General features: G+C 41.0%; 1 protein-coding gene across 8 annotated transcripts in view; it reads left to right on the top strand.

Moving 5' to 3' along the window:
- Positions 1 to 23,398, top strand: part of st3gal3b (ST3 beta-galactoside alpha-2,3-sialyltransferase 3b) — a 131,545-nt gene that overhangs the window by 84,398 nt on the left and 23,749 nt on the right. For all 8 annotated transcript variants that reach the window (XM_060906530.1, XM_060906528.1, XM_060906529.1 and 5 more), the window contains 4 exons: positions 7,024 to 7,118; positions 12,521 to 12,584; positions 16,765 to 16,860; positions 17,600 to 17,786. In XM_060906530.1, coding sequence (XP_060762513.1) covers positions 7,024 to 7,118; positions 12,521 to 12,584; positions 16,765 to 16,860; positions 17,600 to 17,786 — 442 coding nt within the window. The remainder of the gene's footprint in view (positions 1 to 7,023; positions 7,119 to 12,520; positions 12,585 to 16,764; positions 16,861 to 17,599; positions 17,787 to 23,398) is intronic.

The following is a 23,398-nucleotide window of genomic DNA, read 5'->3' as shown; positions in this document are numbered from 1 at the left end:
AGCAGTTACGCTTTTACCTCCGAGTGTGACGCAGTGCTGACGCCGGAGACACAATTGTTACAGAAAAAAAAAAATTTTAAACTCATTTCCATACAGGAGCATCTGTGAATGAGCTGTTACTATGGAAACGATAATGTATTGTGTGCATTTATATACAACCTCGATTCCAAAAAAGTTGGGACAAAGTACAAATTGTAAATAAAAATGGAACGCAATAATTTACAAATCTCAAAAACTGATATTGTATTCACAATAGAACATAGACAACATATCAAATGTCGAAAGTGAGACATTTTGAAATTTCATGCCAAATATTGTCTCATTTGAAATTTCATGACAGCAACACATCTCAAAAAAGTTGGGACAGGGGCAATAAGAGGCTGGAAAAGTTAAAGGTACAAAAAGGAACAGCTGGAGGACCAAATTGCAACTCATTAGGTCAATTGGCAATAGGTCATTAACATGACTGGGTATAAAAAGAGCATCTTGGAGTGGCAGCGGCTCTCAGAAGTAAAGATGGGAAGAGGATCACCAATCCCCCTAATTCTGCACCGACAAATAGTGGAGCAATATCAGAAAGGAGTTCGACAGTGTAAAATTGCAAAGAGTTTGAACATATCATCATCTACAGTGCATAATATCATCAAAAGATTCAGAGAATCTGGAAGAATCTCTGTGCGTAAGGGTCAAGGCCGGAAAACCATACTGGGTGCCCGTGATCTTCGGGCCCTTAGATGGCACTGCATCACATACAGGCATGCTTCTGTATTGGAAATCACAAAATGGGCTCAGGAATATTTCCAGAGAACATTATCTGTGAACACAATTCACCATGCCATCCGCCGTCGCCAGCTAAAACTCTATAGTTCAAAGAAGAAGCCGTATCTAAACATGATCCAGAAGCGCAGACGTCTTCTCTGGGCCAAGGCTCATTTAAAATGGACTGTGGCAAAGTGGAAAACTGTTCTGTGGTCAGACGAATCAAAATGTGAAGTTCTTTATGGAAATCAGGGACGCCGTGTCATTCGGACTAAAGAGGAGAAGGACGACCCGAGTTGTTATCGGCGCTCAGTTCAGAAGCCTGCATCTCTGATGGTATGGGGTTGCATTAGTGCGTGTGGCATGGGCAGCTTGCACATCTGGAAAGACACCATCAATGCTGAAAGGTATATCCAGGTTCTAGAGCAACATATGCTCCCATCCAGACGACGTCTCTTTCAGGGAAGACCTTGCATTTTCCAACATGACAATGCCAAACCACATACTGCATCAATTACAGCATCATGGCTGTGTAGAAGAAGGGTCCGGGTACTGAACTGGCCAGCCTGCAGTCCAGATCTTTCACCCACAGAAAACATTTGGTGCATCATAAAACGGAAGATACGACAAAAAAGACCTAAGACAGTTGAGCAACTAGAATCCTACATTAGACAAGAATGGGTTAACATTCCTATCCCTAAACTTGAGCAACTTGTCTCCTCAGTCCCCAGACGTTTACAGACTGTTGTAAAGAGAAAAGGGGATGTCTCACAGTGGGAAACATGGCCTTGTCCCAACTTTTTTTTTGAGATGTGTTGTTGTCATGAAATTTAAAATCACCTAATTTTCCTCTTTAAATGATACATTTTCTCAGTTTAAACATTTGATATGTCATCTATGTTCTATTCTGAATAAAATATGGAATTCTGAAACTTCCACATCATTGCATTCCGTTTTTATTTACAATTTGTACTTTGTCCCAACTTTTTTGGAATCGAGGTTGTAAACTGATGATGATTAGAAATGCAGCCTGCTATTTTGGGAAACGAATCAACACCTTCTGACCAATCAGTCTTCAGCAGCGCTGTGGTGTGTTTGTAATCAAATCGTTATTGCCGGAATGTTTGTTCGGAGGGTTTTTGAAACCAATAAATGGCTGTCGAGTGTTAAAGTGAACGAACCGGACGGGAAGAGCTCGGGTCAGGAGGGTCACAAAAACAGACATCCATTGTGTGAGCGCGTTTTACAGAAGCTGCATGTAGAGCACGCGCATGGAACATGTCTTTAGGGGGAAAAAACCCAAAACTCTAACAGTTTCATCTGGAGAGATCCGGGCTTTTACATCCTACACAGAAACGTTTATCATTTATTAGGAGCTTGTCAGAAACATTCGTCATGAAATGGAGGGAAGAGGCAAAGTGTAAGCCTTTAGACCAGCTCTGCTTTTCAGAGCTGTTAATCTCACTCATGCTCTTCTATATTTATACTCGTTCTTCAGAGGACACGCTACTCTCGCTTTTTTTTTTTTAAGTTTTCAGTTCCTTTTAAAGTTTCCTATGAAGTTTTTCCAAATCACAATTTTTAATTTTTACCGTCTTCAAGTTGATTTCTGATTAAAAGCGCAATAGAAACTCACTTCACTAGGAAATCATGGAACTGAAACTTGAAATGAAATGCAGTTTTTAACTTTCGGGTAGTATCGGTAATCGTATGCGGCCGAGTAAAATTAAGGATTAATTTCACGAGTGACTTTGAAGTTTTGAAAATTTCAAAACTTCGAAATCATGAGTGAAATTGATCCTTAATTTTACGAGGAACCATACGATTACTTGTTTATAATATAAAGGGCCAAACTCGTACTTCGGAAGCCGTTCAAGTTCACAACATTTGTCATTCACGTTTTCTGAACCAGTCAGGGCGTGAGACGATCTTGCACGTTTGAATCAGTTTCTAAAGCGTCTTTCATCATGACACGGCGACACGACACGAGGATTTGCTAATTTTTGTAAGCGTAACCGAGCAACGGACTAGCCAATAGCGTTTCAGAAATACGGCCCCGTGTAAAGGAAAAAAGCCCTCCTTGATTGACCAATCAGAATTGAGTAATTTGGCCCTATGTGTTATAATATTTTTAACAGTTTCTTTTGTTGCGTCGTCGATTCAAACAGACGACAGAAAATGTCATGAGTAGAGTTTTATGATTTTAGGAAATATGAACATTTCCTCACAGAAGTTTGGCTTTGTATACGTTACAAGTTTAAAAAAAAATTCAACCTAGGTGGTAATTTTATTTATTTATTTATTTATATTTTGGACCGCTGTTAAAATTTTGACCCTAGTTCATAATTTCCAACCTCTGAAAAATTTTAGATTATCTCAGATTCTTAAAAGGAATTTTCCATCACTACTTCTGTCTCTCTTTCAGTCTGCACCTACCGAGTATTTCCTCTCATCTCTCAACCTATTCCTGTCCATCTAATTAGCTTTTTTTTTTTCCCCATACTTAACCAGGATTCGAACTCGGAACCTTCTGGTTCTTTACCCAACACCTGAACCAGTAGACCAGCAAAGATTGCGATTGAAGTAATGATGTCTCATATCATCTGTAGCCGCTTTATCCTGTTCTACAGGGTCGCAGGCGAGCTGGAGCCTATCCCAGCTGACTACGGCCGAAAGGCGGGGTACACCCTGGACAAGTCGTCAGGTCATCACAGGGCTGACACATAGACACAGACAACCATTCACACTCACATTCACACCTACGCTCAATTTATGGCCCTTTTCCACTACCCTTTTTCAGCTCGCTTCAGCTCACTTCAGCCCGACACGGCTCGCATTTCGACTACCTCAGAACAGCACGACTGAGCTCGCTTCAGCCCTGCTTAGCACCCAAAACTCGCACGGTTTTGGAGTGGGGCTGAAGCGAGCCAAACCGAGCTGAGTGAGGCTGGGGGCGTGAGCAGACACTCCCCTGTGCACTGATTGGTGAGGAGGAGTGTCCTCACATGCCCACACACGCCCCGCGAGCACGCTGGGATCTGTAAACACCGCAAACCCGGAAGAAGAAGAATTACGAGAATTTCTGAAGCCTTATGCGCCTCGCCTCATCTATACGCTCTTGCCAGTATCTGTTGGCGTTGTCGGTGACAACAAGCCACAGCACCAAGACCAGCAACACTAACGACTCCATGTCCTCCATGTTTATTGTTTACTATCCGGGTCGTGAGACTACCGCTTAAAAGGTCACTGATGTCACTGTTTGCGCCGCTTAACGACATCACGTGACGTCCACCCACTTTTGCTAACTCCACCCAATGTGTCCACCCACTTCCAGTCAGCACGGTTCAGCGTGGTTGTAGTCGAAATGCAACTCCAACAGCCCCGCTCAGCCCGACTCAGCTCGACACGGCTCAGCCCGACTCGGCCGCGTTTGTAGTGGAAAAGCGGCATTAGAGCCACCAGTTAACCTAACCTGCATGTCTTTGGACTGTGGGGGAAACCGGAGCACCCGGAGGAAACCCACGCGGACACGGGGAGAACATGCAAACTCCGCACAGAAAGGCCCTCGCCGGCCCCGGGGCTCGAACCCGGACCTTCTTGCTGTGAGGCGACAGCGCTAACCACTACACCACCGTGCCGCCGGAAGTAATGATATATATTTTGAATTTATTAATGCAATTAGAGCAAATTATGAACTGGGTTAAAAATTCCACCTGACCTACAATTCTGACCTGGAACATGTGCGTTCTCGAGCAAGCTAGCTAGAGAACGAACTGCAAATCAGACGTCTGTTTGTGTAATACCATGACAACCAGCATTAAACTAAAGTGACTAAAGATAAACACACCCACTAGCAGGGATGGTTTTATTTAAACAAAACAAAAACTAAATAAAAGAAGCATTCTCTGATTTGTCCTTCTAGCGGTAAAATCCAGCCACAGTGTTATTTCTTTATTATCAGTCCAAACAGAACACTACAACCACTGGCTTTGTTTTTTGTTTTTTTTGTGTTTTTTTTTTTTTCTAAAAATGAGGCTGATGGAAACCACTCACATTCCCCTTCAAATCAAACCTGAATTTCACAGACTGAATAAACGTAGCGGTATTTTCTGATTACTGTCCCAGTTTTAAATCCAGAGCAGAACTACAGACAGAAAGACGAGGTTATCTGACTGGAAGAAAAGCAGGAAATGAATGTAAAATGGAAATCCGATTTGGAAACTGGACCAGTGCCAGTAATCACACTGGACTGTGTGCACACCCTGGGCGTGATTGACTCAAACACTTCCTGAAAATTTCCTATTTGTGTTGCTTTAAAACTTCTGGAAAGCGTAATGTGCCGGGGATAAAGGATAGGAGAGGGGACGCGGGTCAGAGGTGGACGCATCCATCCCGTGCTGGGTTTCCAGGAGCAGAGAGAATTGTGCGTGTGTGATTGATTTAACTTCAACTTCACCGCTTAAACCCTGACCAGAGGGTCACAGCAGAGACGAGTCAGGAACGCGAGCCTCTAACGAACGAGCGCTAAAGCGTTAAAGACTCCAAGCGTCTGGCCTGAGAAGCAGCGTTTATTACAGATTACAGGAAAAGACCTGTCGTCATGACAACAGCAAAACTTCAATTAAATTGATGAGATATTGGAATCTTTTACCTTTTAGTGCAAAGGTTTGCATTCTGCTGCCCAAAATCAAGACGAAGTCGTTAAATTTATTCCTGTGAAGCGGTTTTCTTTTGAGTTTGCAAACCAGGAAGGATTGTGGGATCATTTTTTGGGGGCGGGGCTCATATCATCACGTTTACTTGTTTTTTGTAATGTTTTCAGTGCAAGCACTCACACAGTCACTCAGCAGAAAAAAAAAAACAATTCACTGAAGGGGAAAGGACGCTGGACATGAAAGTTGACCTCGGGTTTATGAACCAATAGAAAGCGAGTGGGCGGGGCTGCGCTCTCCGAGTGCACAGGATAGTTCGCTGAATGCACAGTGCTGTTCTTCATTCACACTGTTAGCATGTAGCCGTATCATCCACACATGTACACTATAACTTTTTTTTTTCCCCTCCTCTGTGCTTGTTAGTATTTTTCTTGTTCGCAGTGTTGGCACCTCTGGTGCAAAATTCAGGGCGGAGTCAATGCAAATACATTTAATGAGGGTGATTTACTAAGAGGTGGGAACTCATTTCAAGGAAAACGATTGTATGTGAATTTAATACCACTGATGTGCTGGTATTAAAGCTAGACGGCCTTTTGATTTTAATAAAACCGGTGAAACTTAGTTGCGTCTGAAATGTGGTGATTGTGATATCTGTTTATTTCTGTAATATCTCACAAAATATCAGGCCATTCTGTGGCTGGGAAGTTATTTAATTTGAGAGGATTAAAGCAAATAATGTGCATGAAATCGCTCGCTTGGCGCAGTCAAGCAGACAGAGGAAGTCCGTGTGCGCATGCGCAGGTTTACCTTCTTCTTCTTCTTTTGGGTTTTACAGCAGCTGGCATCCACAGTGTTGCATTACTGCCATCTACAGGTTTACCTTTGAGCGTGCACTGACAGTTCCATCATTCTGTCGCTAAACGAACAGCTGATCACACCGAGGTGCTCACTGAGCGCCCATATTTATTAGTTTCGTCCTGCGTTTCCTTTCCTTCGTATACAACATAACGTCTTTTCTTCTCGCTTTCTTTCCGTTACTGTAGTCGCTCTTTCACGTTTCATTCACACATTCACGTCCTCCATTTTTCTCTCCTCTTTCAAATTTGTATCCCACAATGCCTTGTGTGAACAGGGAAAGCCCACCATATGATGCATGATGTAGTATCTTGTATTGGGTCATGGTGAAGCAGGAAAAAATAGTGGAGAATTTAGGGCCACGTGGAGATAAATTTATTAATTGATCTGTTAGGAAAAAAACTAATAAAATTGTAAGTCTGTGATTCAAATTCAGTAGCTTTCAGTCACTAAACAAAAATAATTGGGTGTCGGGAAAATTCTTTTTATGACCTACAGTTGAAAAATCTGAAAGGCAGTCTACTATTGATTTGCATAAGACAGTTTTACTCTCTAAAGACCACAAATTTATTGAAGTTAATGAATACTTTTGGTTATGAATTTTCTGAAAATGTAGCACAGTGTTCTCACGGAGCCGTGGAAGATTCAGCGTAGCTTTATATTCTGCATTTGTGTTACTAAAATGTCCTGTAATTAAGTGTAAAATGATGTCATATCCATCACCTACGTTCTGACGTCTTGTTTTCCCTCCTTACAGGTTTGTTAAGTCGGCACCGATGTTCCTCAACCGTAACTTTAAACGTTTAGCGAAGATCAGTAACTATTTACCTCCATTTGGGTTGAAAACACAAGGTATGCAACTTTTTATTATTATTCTTCCTATTATTATTATTATTATTATTATTATTATTTGTTGTCTCCTTGTATGGTGGCTACATGAGCCATGAGAATGTATCCGCTTTATTTAGACTTGGACTTACTAGTGTAATAGAATTTAATCCAAAAATGGAGCAGAGCAGCCGAGGATCCAAAGAAAATTGGGAGGGAAAGGAAAGAAAAATAAATAAATAAATTTTATATATATATAAATAAATAGAAACCAAAAGGATGACGATGCTGAAAGGGGTAATGAAGAATCAAAACGAATGCTACCATTTAGCAAGAATAGTGTCACGCTACCCGGGAGCACAAGCTCAATTGTATTTTCAGCCAAAATTTTTTTCTTATTATTTATTTATTTTTTATAGCAATGTTTATTTTGTCGAATGAGCCGCTCGAAGAGCTCCATATGTGAGGTTAAGCAACGCAGACCGTCATCTTTCCATCATCAAAGCACAAGAATGTTTGACCTTAAAATGTCCCTGCTGAAGAATGGCGCTATTGTGGCAGTTCCTTTCTACCTCCATGGGTCGAGGTAACGCTGTATAAATCCATAGACTCGCCGTGATGGTTAGCGCAAATGCACTTTTTATCGCCATCCACAGCTGCTTGAAAATCTCTGATTAGATCCGATCTAAAAAAGATTTGAGCGCTCTGTCACATTTTCCAGCTCTGGCACACGACCCGAGGTGAGCGTAAGGCTCTAGCCATGTCTGCATTCATGCAGGCTTTGTAAAGAGAGCGTCCCGTGTTTACATTACCGCGGGTTTGTCTTTTCTCCGTGCATCGTGGGGGCAGCGTACTTTTCCTTTGAGCTTTATTCACTCGGAGATGTGATACGTGTGGGTCGTGAATAGAGGACCACAAAGCACTCGGGTATGAGAGCACAGATAAAAATAGATACTGCTTCACTGCCAGTTTTAGCGTAAACGGTTTCTTTTATCCACCCACGCCTGTGATTTCTGCTCCCAAGTGAAAACATATCCTCAGGTAACTGGAGTCAGGTGAAAGGGAAGGAGAAAGTGTTGGAAATTTAGACCAGCCAAAAAAAAGCTCGAGTCTGTTGGCTCGATTTTGGGAAACATGACAAAAATATCACAGCGCAGTGCTGGAGGAGATTTTCACAATCGGCGACATGGATTCTGTCTGTGCCGAGATGGTTTTAAAGTTGAAACACGTTAAAAAAAACAACAGCAGCAAATCAGTGGTGGAAAAATAACGACATGATGACGACATCTTTATTTAAAATGTTATGAAAATTCTTTTTTTTTTACAGACACTTTAAAGATGAAGGAATCTACACTTCCTCCAAATGTAGTCCATCAATCAAGACTTTTTTTTTTTAGTTCATAGATGTGTTTAAATGTTATGGAACATCCACAAAACAAGTTAGTTCGTGTTCTTGGTTACATTATAGCAGCTACAGTGGTGCTTGAAAGTTTGTGAACCCTTTAGAATTTTCTATATTTCTGCATAAATATGACCAAAAACAACATCAGATTTTCACACAAGTCTTAAAAGTAGATAAAGAGAACCCAGTTAAACAAATGAGACAAAAATATTATACTTGGTCATTTATTTATTGAGGAAAATGATCCAATATTACATTATCTGTGAGTGGCAAAAGTATGTGAACCTTTGCTTTCAGTGTCTGGTGTGACCCCCTTGTGCAGCAATAACTGCAACTAAACGTTTGTGGTAACTGTTGATCAGTCCTGCACACCGGCTTGGAGGAATTTTAGCCCGTTCCTCCATACAGAACAGCTTCAACTCTGGGATGTTGGTGGGTTTCCTCACATGAACTGCTCGCTTCAGGTCCTTCCACAACATTTCAATTGGCTTAAGGTCAGGACTTTGACTTGGCCATTCCAAAACATTACCTTTATTCTTCTTTAACCATTCTTTGGTAGAACGACTTGTGTGCTTAGGGTCGTTGTCTTGCTGCATGACCCACCTTCTCTTGAGATTCAGTTCATGGACAGATGTCCTGACATTTTCCTTTAGAATTCGCTGGTATAATTCAGAATTCATTGTTCCATCAATGATGGCAAGCCGTCCTGGCCCAGATGCAGCAAAACAGGCCCAAACCATGATACTACCACCACCATGTTTCACAGATGGAATAAGGTTCTTATGCTGGAATGCAGTGTTTTCCTTTCTCCAAACGTAACGCTTCTCATTTAAACCAAAAAGTTCTATTTTGGTCTCATCCGTCCAAAAAACATTTTTCCAATAGCCTTCTGGCTTGTCCACATGATCTTTAGCAAACTGCAGATGAGCAGCAATTTTCTTTTTGGAGAGCAGTGGCTTTCTCCTTGCAACCCTGCCGTGCACACCATTGTTGTTCAGTGTTCTCCTGATGGTGGACTCATGAACATTAACATTAGCCAATGTGAGAGAGGCCTTCAGTTGCTTAGAAGTTACCCTGGGGTCCTTTGTGACCTCGCCGACTATTACACGCCTTGCTCTTGGTGTGATCTTTGTTGGTCGACCACTCCTGGGGAGGGTAACAATGGTCTTGAATTTCCTCCATTTGTACACAATCTGTCTGACTGTGGATTGGTGGAGTCCAAACTCTTTAGAGATGGTTTTGTAACCTTTTCCAGCCTGATGAGCATCAACAACGCTTTTTCTGAGGTCCTCAGAAATCTCCTTTGTTCGTGCCATGATACACTTCCACAAACACGTGTTGTGAAGATCAGACTTTGATAGATCCCTGTTCTTTAAATAAAACAGGGTGCCCACTCACACCTGATTGTCATCCCATTGATTGAAAACACCTGACTCTAATTTCACCTTCAAATTAACTGCTAATCCTAGAGAGTCACATACTTTTGCCACTCACAGATATGTAATATTGGATCATTTTCCTCAATAAATAAATGACCAAGTATAATATTTTTGTCTCATTTGTTTAACTGGGTTCTCTTTATCTACTTTTAGGACTTGTGTGAAAATCTGATGATGTTTTAGGTCATATTTATACAGAAATATAGAAAATTCCTAAAGGGTTCACAAACTTTCAAGCACCACTATATAAGCATCCAGTCCCTCATTACCCTCTCTGTTTTTCTGTCTTGAAGTAAATCGTGTGTAGATGTGAGGACTTTCTCTAGAGAAACCTGTGAAATCCTTCAGGATAAGCGGTTATGGATAATGGATGGATGGACTTGTTTATTGCTACACAGCTTTTTTTTCTCCCTCATTATAATGCTATCGCTGTTACATTTACACTTTTTGTTTATCAATTCGGTAATCATATCGTTTAATTCCTTCACTTTGTCTCAGATAATTTTTCCTCTCTTAGTATCACGGTGTTGCTCAAATTTTAAATTTGACTTATTTTTCAGTTTAACAATTAATATTTAGGACTTTCGTAGAATATGTACATTTAGCGTTTATATCCAGTGAAGAGTCATATTTGTGGAAACTCTATTAAATTATTATTATTATTAAGTTAACAAGCCAAAAAAATCGCAGCTTGTTACTGAGAAACTGTAAAAGCGTAAACTCTTCTGACTCTTAGAAAGCACTGACGCTGGAGACTCCTTCCCTCGGTTACTGTCGCACTCCAGTTTGCGATGCTTTGCGAAAGGTTTTTGATGGAAGTGAGGCGTTTGGTGGTGAAGCTTTCCCGAGCTTCAGGAAGTTTTCCCCAAAACCATTTGCAAGTATCCGCTGCTTAGTTTGCTGACGAAAACATCGCCACCATTTGCAATTTTTCGCGACGTTTTTGGCCACTCAAGAGGCGGAGACTCGCCAAAAAACAACTCGCGAAGCTCAGAGAACATTCGCTGGGCATCACACGATCAGTGGCGATGCTACCAATTTTTCATCGCGAAGTATTCGCTAACCCATCCCGAGCTGTGGTGTGAGCACAGCCTTACAGATCAGTAATTCCACACATTTCTTTATTTGTTTTTTCGCTGTTTTATGATGGTAAGGTATCAGAGTGCGTGCATTAATGCAGCTCTTTCGCATGACTTTGCATATCGCACAAGTGTTTTCAGTCCCTCGAAGATGAGTCACGTTGAGCAGCCTGGAGTGGACTACCGAGATGTTTTAGAGGTGGTCAGGGTGGGTTTTTTTTGCTTGTGTACTGAATAGACACGTGCTTTTTGATGACTCATTCTCCAAGCAGCTGAAACAGCATGATTATTTACAGCATGATCATTCAAACTTTTTGAAGTGGGGGAAATTCTCTCCACACCAATTTCCCACAAAGTGTTTTTGCGTGAAGTCCAGGCTTTTCCCTCCGTAACTAACGGTCTGATGTATCCTGAAGGTGAGGGGTTCGTTCGTTCAAACTCCCCGCAGAGATGCTTGGATGAAGTGTTTATCCCATTATGTGAAAATGATTAGTATCCTGTCCGTCGTTTTCGCAGTTTTTGTCTGAGGAACCTGCGGCAGTCGTTGTTTTGCCCCTCCTCGATGTCGGTGTGGTCCTCACGCTGTTTACACTTCAGACTCGGTGATGCTTGATGGCAGCTGTCGACAATTTATCCAAACACTGACTGCTGGCATTGGCTTCGACTCCTCCTTCGAATCATTCACCCTCGCTGTGGTTCTTCTGGGATTCCGTACAGCAGGAATTCTGACGCTGAGAACCGAAGCGAGATTCGCACGTGTTAATATCTTTCGGAATGTTTCATTTCGTCTCAGTAAGGCTGATCCACGTCAGCCAGCGCCGTGATGGGTAGTCATTCATTACTCTGATAACCACACAGCGCTTTCGGAACAGTGGAATGGAGTTTAAGTTTACCAGCGATGTCTTCAAGACGGAGAATTTCAGTGTCGTATTGAGATCATTTTGTTGTTACGTTTTTGTCAAAGGTTGTAGCGTATTTTTAGGATGATGATGATGATGATGTGACTGCTGAAATGAGTTTTGCTGAAATCCCCCCCTCCCCCATGCATAGTCCTGCGATGCCATAAAGGGTTTGATGAATAATCATCACGCCACCTTTGTTTCCATTGCTGAGAAGTCACATGTTTCCAGAGATATCGGAAGGCGATACACGACGTGTTCTCACTGTAAACGTTCTACATGGGCATCAGAAGAATGCTCACTATGACCAAACATCTCGATAAATTTAGATTGCGTGTCTCGCACTCGGTGTGTCTAAGAGCATTAAATTGCAGACTTTGTCACAGGAATGCTCTTTGTTTAAAAACGGCATTCCTCTGTTACAGGCTGGTTTTTCCATCACTGAGATTCCGCTCGCTAATAAAGCTTCCAGTGGCTCCCGCTTTGGCTCGACAGCACAGCCGTCTCTCTCCATCAGGGCGTCTGCGAGCGCTGCATGTTTGATATTAGAAAAGTATGCAGTCGGTTTGTTGCATTCATGCGATTGTCCTCCTGTTTCTCTTTGCAGAAAGAATCATAGACACAATATTAACTGATACAAAGTCTTACGGACTGAGTCCTGAACTTGAAAGGTAAGTGGAAGAGGTCAAGTCCCAAAGCCTATGAAACAATTTACAGAAATGTTATTTCAACTGTTGTGAATAAACAATAAGGGATGATTTTTTTTTTTTAAAGCAGGAGTAAGCAGAGGTTTGTAGTACCGTATAACCATGACTGTTGCTAATTTGGTTCAGTTTTTCGCCATCCTTGCCCAGTTGTATGGTGATTAAAAACTTTTAAATTAAATTTTAAACCTGTTTCCATCCAGACTTGCACCTATTAACACCCACTTTCAGTACAGACACATAAAGCCAAAGCTCTGTTTTCTTTACTTTCCTCAAGCAATAGCTTAAATCTTCACTATTTGTCCTAATAGATTCAAGAACGTTAACAAATGCACAAGCTTCCTTATGCAATGAAATTATCATTAGGCGAGTTTCTGTTGCAGTTTTCAAAATAGAAGTGATTTATTTTGTAAAGGGATCTTCCAGTGGATTTACTCTTAAACTTATGTTAAGTAACACTACGTTCAGACTGCGACCTGAAACGACCCATATCCGATTTGTTGTGAAATCCGATTTTTTTGTTAGGCCGTTCACATTACCAATTATATGAGACTTGTATGCGATCTCCAATATGAACGGAAAACGACCCAAAAGTGTCCCGCATGCGCAAATTGACACGTAATATAAGCACATCTACGTAATACGTAAAAAAAAAAAGCGCACTCTTCAAGTTTGCAAGTAAAGCATGGAGATGAGGCGAGACCTGGCGATGTGGTTTTTGTGGGCAGCAGACTAATGAGACCGAAGGTGTCAAATTACTGGAAATTTCCAGAACAATCTTATAATCTTGTAATACAGGATGGTTTAACATCCAGGTCCCTACCAAATCCACCATTAGCTTCAGTGCTTAATTTGTAAAGTGGGAGGTCCCGGAGCGCAGAGGATGAGTGGCTCCGGTGTGAAAAAAAAAGAAGAAGGGGGGCGCTTCTGGGCATGTATTGTAATAACACTGCAAATTAAGTTCATCTGCGAAAAACCCCGCTGACACTCTGCACTTGAGATAGGGACAGTGTTGATCGCGGCCAAGAGGCCCTTCAGTTCATCTGGGATGAATTCTCCATTACGTTCCCTGAATTCCCTGATGACATGTCGTGGGTCATTGATGCAAAACAGCTGGCAGAGCGCTTCCACTTCTTTTTCCCCGAACAGCGCGTCTTCCTCCCGCGGCCACGGAAGTGTGCACCCTCCTTTTCCGTAATATACAAACAGATATTTTGTGGATGTCGTTTCATGAGAGAAATCACCAACAAGACAGATATCAAAATCAGACATTAACACTAAATAAACTTGCATTTATTTAATTATTATTTTTTATTTTGTTACATAGGCAAGAGAGGTGGCGGATCACCGGATCCAGTGTAAATAGCTGCCGGAGCCAACGTCCGAGGTTCCGGAGCGCGCTCCGGCTTGCTCCCCCTCAAATTAAGCCCTGATTAGCTTGATCAATTCTATAAAAGTCTATTTAAATTCTGAAAACTGTACAAATGTTGTTGTTTTCCACCAAAGAGGCGGGATTAGCCAACGCAGAATAGTGACGTTTGTCTCTTGTTGATGACGTGTAGGTCGCATGAATGCAACCTGTCCGGTCAGACTGCAGTCGCATGTGAAAATAACGGATATGCATCGGATTTAGGACCACATATCCAAGCGGCCTGGGTCGCATGTGAAAAAATCGGATCTGTGTTGTTCAGATTGTCAATAACAAATCGGATACAGGTCGCATATGGGCAAAAAAATTGGATATGGGTCGTTTCAGGGTGCAGTCTGAACGGAGTCTAAAAGTATTCGTAGATTTCAACAGTCAAACTTTCATTTTCGGAGACCAAATAGCGTTCTAGAAAAATTGTTTATTAAAATACCAGACGGGCCTCCTGCGGAAGTGACGTATTGGATGACGTGGCGTAGTGGAGGCTTGGAGCAACTCGGCTGTTTATATCCTCCTCTTACATCGTGGTTTTGCTTGTAGAGTTCGAACGAATCATCTCATGAGACGCTTTCATCTCCCAACAAAGAACACTGGATAACCTTGTCTTGGAAGCCAACTGTCTCTGTCTGGATTCGACGCTAACTGGTTCATCTGTTTGCACAGCAACATCCCTCTTTCCAGTCAGTTCACACTCCGAGCACATAAATGAAACTGAAACTACCGTGAAATAAAACTTGGGAAATTTCAAATGAGTGAGTTTCATGCAAAATGTTCTGAGTGATTCTCTTATCTGGAGTGGAGTCGACCTGAAGCTCAATCGAATGCTCCGTCTCTTGATCCGTCAGTGATTGTTCTTTAACGTCTGTGTTTTCTTTGTTACCCGTATTTTCTGAAGAGCCTACGATGCATCGGAATACCGATTATAATTCACCAGGTAAGACACCGATAATATACTACAAAGAATCATGGTAGAACCAAGTCGAAACTGACCTCCCGGTTCCGCTCAACACTGCATCGGCGGACTTTTGGAGCTGAATGATGGGCAAATATTGTTGGCACGGTATCATCATTTATCTTTTTATTCTGGAAGTTCCCATTAATCTTGCCACTAATTCCATCAATTCATCGAAACAGGCGGACCACGGTGGTGTAGTGGTTAGCACTGTCGCCTCACAGCAAGAAGGTCCGGGTTCGAGCCCCGTGGCCGGCGAGGGCCTTTCTGTGTGGAGTTTGCATGTTCTCCCCGTGTCTGCGTGGGTTTCCTCCGGGTGCTCCGGTTTCCCCCACAGTCCAAAGACATGCAGGTTAGGTTAACTGGTGACTCTAAATTGAGCGTAGGTGTGAATGTGAGTGTGAATGGTTGTCTGTGTCTATGTGTCAGCCCTGTGATGACCTGGCGACTTGTCCAGGGTGAACCCCGCCTTTCGCCCGTAGTCAGCTGGGATAGGATCCAGCTCGCCTGCGACCCTGTAGAACAGGATAAAGTGGCTACAGATAATGAGATGAGGATGATTCAAAATGTTCGGAGCAGAAGTGGGGCACTGCAGACAGATTGTTTTGAGGCCTTCTGATGGCATGAATCCATTTCTTGTGACTAGTTGGACGCTTCTGGCCAGGTAAGCAGTGAAAAGCTATCTTCTTGTCCTTTTTAGCATCGTTTTGGCATTTATATGCTGCGTAATGAGGCATACTTTATTTAAAAACCTATAAATTCGGTAAAAATACTTGTAAAACTAACAAAACCACGATGTAAGTGGAGGATATAAACAGCCGAGTTGCTCCAAGCTTCAACTACGCCACATCATCCAATACGTCACTTCCACAGGAGGCCCATCTGGTATTTTAATAAACGTTAATTTTTCTAGAACACTAGCTATTTGATCTCTGAAAATGAAAGTTTGACTGTTGAAAGCTATGAATACTTTTACTTAACATAAGTTTAAGCGTAAATCCGCTGGAGGATCCCTTTAAAAATAAAAAGTTGACAAAGTACAGTTGCTGACAGTCTGTGCTTCCATTGAGTCGTGTTTTGCAATAAAAGCTGATTTTTCTCCTCTTGAGCGAGTCATTCCAATTAAACATGGCAACGGATCGCCAAGACCTGATAAATCATGGCATGGTGATTTTCATTGGTTTTGTTCCTCTTTGTGTCATGTCATGTGACTTAAATGTAAAAAAATGTTTTTCCATTTCAGTTTTGAGAAATATCGCTTTGTTGAATCATCTGAAACTTCATGTGAGCGTATAAACTTTGTTGCAGAATTTGGACATTTTTTCGAAATTCACGGGTTTTTTTAATTTGCAATTTCGCATTAAGCAGGTTAGTGCAAACTTGCTGACTGATGCCTCAGTAGATCAACAATAACACGTGAAGTCACAAAGATTTTTTAAAAAATCATTAAAATGTTATCGGGATAACAAACAAATTGCACGCACATTTGTTGTATTTTCTGTCGGCCAGTTTATTGTAATGCTGAATTATCTGAGCTGTGAAATCTCTGATCTGATCACAAATTCATTCAAACTCCACCCCTTTTAACAATTACAAGCTATCCTGTATGCCGACAGTCAAAACTGTAATTTGCGACGTTGATCAGCGCCAAACTCGTAATCTCAAACCTTATTATTATAGTATTTATTCACACCTCACACACAGGGGTACGGAGTAAAACATTACAGGGGTCTCTGATCTGATCATGTTTGTCTGGTTTCCCTTTGTAGATTGAGTTGTAAAAGATGCATAATAGTGGGTAATGGTGGAATCCTGGCCAATAAGTCTCTGGGCTCTCATATTGATGAATACGACATTGTCGTGAGGTGAGTATTTACACACAGCACAACCTAGAAAAACGTTTACAGTCTGGGTGTGTGGTGTAATTATTTAACCCTCCCCAAAAAAAGATCCTTACTATGTGATCGTGCTCCTGATTGTAATCGGAAAGATCTGGCTGCTGGTGATTTTAATGAAATCCTAATTGAAAAGATGTGGTTGGTAGGAATTTTTTTTTAACTTTTGTTTTTCCACTCTGTCTTCATACTGTACATCTGAGAACCATGGATATGTTTCTGTCTAGAGATGGCACAATACCACTTTTCAGATAACGATACAGAAACTGAAATATCAGTATGAAGTATAAACCGATGATACCGTCTGAATTTTATTGGTAAAAACATGAAAAACCACAGCTTTTTATTTTGTTAAACTCTCTTTCACTTACATTGCAAATAAGATAAATCTAAACTCAATCCAAGCAAAAAAACAACAAAAAAAAACAACCCAAGTCTCTTTGTATGTAAATGTTCCCAGTTCCAAAAAAAAAAATCTTTTCCAGTTCCAGTCTTTTCCATCTGGTTTCAGGATCAGACTGAATTAGTTCTATTTTTCTCCAATATCCGATCTACTCTTTTTTTCTTCTTTTTTCCTTTTCTCCCCCCCTCCTCCTCTCGTATTCAGCAGAACACTGGGTATCAGATTGGTGCTTTCTCTTTTTCTATATAATATGCATAAGTTTTTTGAAATGTACAGTATTTCCCAATCTCTGGATCTTCTTTTCAGGTTAAATGAGGCTCCGGTGAGCGGGTATACCCGGGACGTTGGTACCAAAACCACCATGAGAATAACCTACCCCGAGGGAGCCTTCCAGAAGCCTGAACGTTATGAGAAAGACTCTCTGTTCGTCTTCTCAGCATTCAAACCTCTCGACTTTAAATGGCTGAGGCACATGATCTCTCGAGAGAAACTGGTGAGCACGAGTTTTATGACAGTACTTGAATGTGTTTATCTGGTTTAAGATGAGATACCTTATTTTCCACCAACAAGCTGAACTGGTACATGATCAGATTCCTAATTTGTAAAAAGCAAACAAACAAGGTTTTACTTTTAATTTTGGTGACGTACCTGTTATCATCGGGAATCTGTATAGTCGATACACGACTCAAGGGTCCCATCAGTGTTCATTATGACTACAATGTCTATAATAAAATATTTGCGCATACGGACAGCTATAAAGTGACAAGATGCAAAAAACTTTCCAGCTTTTCAGACATTTGTTCACATGTGCTGATATCAGGATATTATTGGATCATGAATTTATTTAAAGAAAACTTCAAGTTAGGTTGTATAACTGTTTTAACAGCCTGCGTGATCACGCACATTCTGACGTTTGATTTTCTTTCTCTATTGACTACAAAAATTTGGAATATTCTTTCTGATAAACTGAATTTAAACATGAACAATCTTCAATCTTTTAAATATACCATGTTGAATCATTATTTTTCTGTTTTAAATAATTATGACTGTAACGACCCTCGCACTTTTAAATCTATCGGTCTGAAATGTAATTTCATCCGTAGTCCTTCATGTCCTGCCTTATGTTGTTGGTAGATAACTTTTGTTTGATATCTGTCTATCTGAATACTGTGGGCCCACAGTAATTGGCTAACACTGTTGTGGTCACCCTCATACATACATATATATGGTGAAATACCGTGACCGAGGTCTTGAAAGTACTGAGCGAGGCCCTCTGGGTCGAGGTCAGTATTCAAGGCCGAGGTCACGGTATTTCACCATACGGACCGACCTTAAGCTGGTAAATAATATATTTAATTTTTTTTCTTTACCAAATTCTAACAGAAAACGAGAGCACCCGAAAGGGAAAACCAAACCGAGCCGCCATTTTAAATCCTCATTCACGGCTGTAATGCAAATGGCTTCCTCCTCGGTATACAAGTGCACTTCCATGGCAGGAAAAAACTACATTTTGCCGCCTATGTAGCCCCTATTTATACAAATAGGAGTCATTCAGGATTCAGCCATGTTTTTGCTCGGCGTTAGCAACAGTTAGAGGTTTTTATCTTTCTCCTGAAATGTTTTCTTTTATTTCTTCTTCCTCAGGGGAGTAAAACTCGCTTTCGCTGTGAACACTGTCGTTATCACTATCCATGCTGTAAAATTAATGCTGTTCTCCTGAGAAATGCTGGCAAACATTTATAAGATTTTTGATAATCTTATAAATAAATCTTATAAAAAAAGATAAATGTTGACAAAAAATTCTACTATGTTTGTTGTTGTTGTGAACAAGCGAGTCGCCAGAGGTCCGTAACCGGGGTCCGTACTGTAGGATACAGGCCCGCTCACCAGCCAATCAGAGCGCAGGATTTGGACCGCGAAAAAAATAAATTTAAGTTATTCCACGAAATCGAGTCGTGCATGAGCTGATCGCTGACGAGGTGCGTAGCACCGAGTTGTCTATAATCCCTGTACGACGAGATTGAGTGGAATAACTGTTTTATTCTTTCCACATTCACTGGATTTTGAGAAACGGAGCATTTTTATTTTTTTGCAAACACGATAAATAAAAACTTTATACAAAACATCCGACAAAATAATTTCCACTTAGAATGTAAACAAACCGGCGAAATGACGGGAGCAATTTGTGAAAAGTGCAATGATAATTCTTGAAAAATAAAGATATGTTCTTACCATCAAATTATTTTATTCCATATTTTGTTGCTTCTAAATACTTGATAAAGTGATCTATCTGACTTTATGTGCTCTGCCAATCGGAGCACGCGATTCCTCATATCCAGTGAATGTGACTAGAATTTTATTTATATATATATATATATAGTGTGTGTGTGTGTATGTGTGTGTGTGTATGTATATATATATATATATATATATATATATATATATATGTATATGTGTATATATATATATATATATATATATATATATATATATATATATACATATATATATATATATATATATGTGTGTGTGTGTGTGTGTGTGTATATACTCACACTTTATGTATATACACACTTTATGTATATAATACGTTTTTTTAAACTTATTTACTTGTAAAGATTTACATAATTTTTGTTAATTTAAATCCTGATGGCAAACCTAATTAAAAAAGAAACGAAAAAATATCTAATAATCTACAAACATTCTTTGAGATTTCTAAAACCTTCATATTTTTGCGATTGCTCAAAATATTTCGCTCAGGATGAGAGTGATGCGGTCAGTAGCATCGGAAAACCTTCTGTACTTTTGCTTGGAATTTTGTCAAGAAGGAAAACCAAATGTTACTGATCCAGGTTCTTGAAATAAAATCACCTCTCAGAGTCGCACCTGTAAAGGAAATGACATCAGCGCCGCATGAAACACAAATCCTGCCAGAATTGGGCGTCACTCAACAGTTACGAGCTGCATGTCCTGTTTCACTGCTTTTATTGCCCCCTCCTTTTTTAAAGCTTTTTAAAAGTTCTCATTCAGTTTGGCAGTAAAACGGTTCATCAGTTAAAGCTGCAGTTTATTTTCTGCAGTAATTTTCAAAACACTTCAGATAACTCGTGTTACACGAGTTGAATCTCTGGCAGTTAAGGTTTTTGGTGCTTTGGCTTTGAAACGTAAATCTTTTTTCGTAAACGGGGAACTCGCTCCTCTGAAGTAGAAACGCACGGAATGGTTCCAACGACTGTTTTATCTGCACGTTTCAAATGAAGCTTGTTTCAAACGCCTCCATTGTCCGTACTTTCCAGTGATCTTTGGTGCGTTACATGAATTTAAAGCCACTTATCTTTGAAAAGGAACATTTTGAAAGCCTTGTATTGCAATATTGATGTGGGAAGAATTTAAATAAGAAATGCAGTATTGAGGAAACTGTTTTTTTTTTTTTTTTTTTTAGCTTTTTGTCTCGTTTTTGACGAGCAGTACAGCCAGTTGATTGACGTGTGGCGAATTGGCCTCTTAATCAGGAAGGGTCAGTCTGACTGAACGAGTTCCTTCTTATCTTGGCAGAGGAAGGGATGGCAATTTTAATGGCGCTGCTCTCATTCCACTTCTTATCACACAAAGAGCACACACAAGCACGTCGCTTTCCCGCTTAGTTTGCAGCCATCAAGGGGGTCTCTCAAGGAGACTTTTTTGCGATTGGCTGTTCTGTTAATGAAGCTGTGCCAGGTTGTGGTATCGACGGCTGCTTCTTCCCGCCTGACTTGTCTCTCACCTTACTCTGTAATGCTCCATTGTAGACATATTTCTTGGGGTTTTTTTTGTTGTTGTTTTGTTTTTTTGCTATTTTGGAAGCTGTGTGCTTGAGCTCCGAGCCAGCGCAGCTGCATGACTTTAAGGGAGCGAAAAGACAAAGGAATTTTAACAGGGTGACATTTGTCAGAGTGCAAGAGGCTCAGCGGAGGAAGGAAAGCAGCAGGCTGGGTGATTAGTCCTCCTCGCCTTTGAAAAAGTCTGATCGTTAAGGTACAGATGAAGATAACGGATCTGCCCTCCAGCGTCTTATTGATTGCCCTTGATCTTATAGTGGCGAGAGCTTGCTAAATTAGGGTCCTGAACGTCACTAATTACAGTCGCATTTGCGACTATTTGCACTCGTGGCTTTGGATAAATTAAGCAGGAATTCTATTTAAAAGTGCATGCTGGTGTACACACTCCAACCCTGCGTAATAAACATGTGGCCAGCTCAGTATTAATCCAAGTTTGTGCCTGACTTCCTGTCAGAAATCAACTGAGAATGGTTCGGTTAAGCAGGTGTTGTCTTTAAGGGTGTATTCAGACCAGGATAGTTCGATAGTTCACTTGCTTTGGTCCGAACCAATTTTTTTTTTTTTTCATTTTGGTGCGGTTCGCTTTCACACTGTACATTTTAGTAAGCGGACCAAAATCTGTCAGCAAAGCCACGCGCCCTGAGGTCGTTCAGCTATTGGTCAGAGACGACACGCGCACAAAGCGTTAAGTTCAAAAGTAGTCATGGAGGCTTTCCGTGCTGTTATTCTTTTTAATGTCATCAAAGCTATATGTTTTTTCCAGTTTTTACTGTTTTCACAATTGTGCGATTACTATGCTGTTGTCCAAGTAATTTATCAACGACGACGGCAAAGGGCAAGGCCGCTACGGAGGATAGCGCTGATGAGCGCACATCATGTTGTGACAGTTCTGGCTCTTCATGCAAGACGGAGGAGGTATGTGTCGGGATATTCGCCTTATCCATCGTTATAGATGAATTTCTTTTTTGCGTCGCTAGTACCGCCACTTTTTGAAAGAATGTCCCTGATTTTAATGTAGGTCTGACGGAGTTTCTTCACTTTTAGCCGACATTGTTCTGGGGAGCGCGTGAACCCCTTCTCCTTCATTTTCTCACTGAATACAGCAAACACGTCGGCATTTTTGTGTGTTCTCTCCAAAAGCTCAGATATGTGGACATCTGCCCATATATCCACAAGGGTACGCGTTTCTTCCTCGGCCCATGTTTGCCCCCTACTCATTTTTTGTACTCTGTAGTCGAGCCTACCACTGGTCTGAATGACTGAACGACTGTTGTAAGGTTCCCTTGACAACCGAAACAGTGTTTGCACTTTGCGGTGGAGTGTCAAGACTCTGTTTCCCATAATGCTCGACAAACGACGGAAGCTCCCGAGGTACAAAAAAGCAAAACTGTCGGATTAGGTCCGGTCTGCTTTCACACCTCCAAAAGGTCCGCACCAAGGTTCCTTTGGTCCGGACCGAGTCCGACCTTGCAGCTCGGTCTCGGTCCGCTTGTTTGGTCCGGACCAGAGTTCGGTGGTTTGTATTCAGACCAACCCAAAAGGTCCGGACCAAGGGAAATTTGGTTCGTTTGGTCCGGACCAAACAACGTAGGTGTGAATACGCCCTAAGTCTGTAAATTTAAGAGGTATGAAATGCTTAAAAAAAAACCCCACATTTGGGTCATATTTGAGATGTGAAGCGCTCTTTGTGTGTTTAATAAATCACAGCATTAAGGTGTTTTGGGTTTTTTTGTTTTTAAATACCAGATTTCCAAAGGCGCTGAATATGGTCCTAAAAAGATGGCAATCAAACTGTTAGCTCTTAACGAGCCACTGGTGTTTTTTTTTTTTTTTTTTTGGTAACAGTATTTGCATCTCACCCCACATGTTCTCGCCTCCCATGACGTTAAAATGAATTCTAAAAATAATCAAGGTTTTTTTTGTTTTGTTTTTTAGGACTTGTCTGTATTAGGACAATTATTCATTCAGGTTTAAGTCCATCAGTAGCGAGCACCTCAGGGATATTATTACTATTATTATTATTATTATTATTATTACTCTTGTGTTTGTAATTTTGGCACGCAGCTGTAAAAGATGTTTAGAAACGGCTAGCCGACGCCGTGACCTGGCGTGTGTGTATTAGGGTTGTAAGAGGATCATGTTTAAAGTGGCTCCCTTAACTTGTTGTCACTTGACAAATGAGGGCCATCGCGTGTGCGCGCGCGTTCATAATGACAGATGATTTGGCATCCTGGCCCCGTTTTTTTTTTTGGTTCTTATCGTTGGCCTTTTTCTGCATGAAGTATTA

This window comes from Neoarius graeffei, chromosome 23 (assembly GCF_027579695.1).
Source record: "Neoarius graeffei isolate fNeoGra1 chromosome 23, fNeoGra1.pri, whole genome shotgun sequence".
Classification (NCBI taxonomy): Eukaryota; Metazoa; Chordata; class Actinopteri; order Siluriformes; family Ariidae; genus Neoarius; species Neoarius graeffei.
This window is presented reverse-complemented; position numbering and strand designations above follow the sequence as displayed.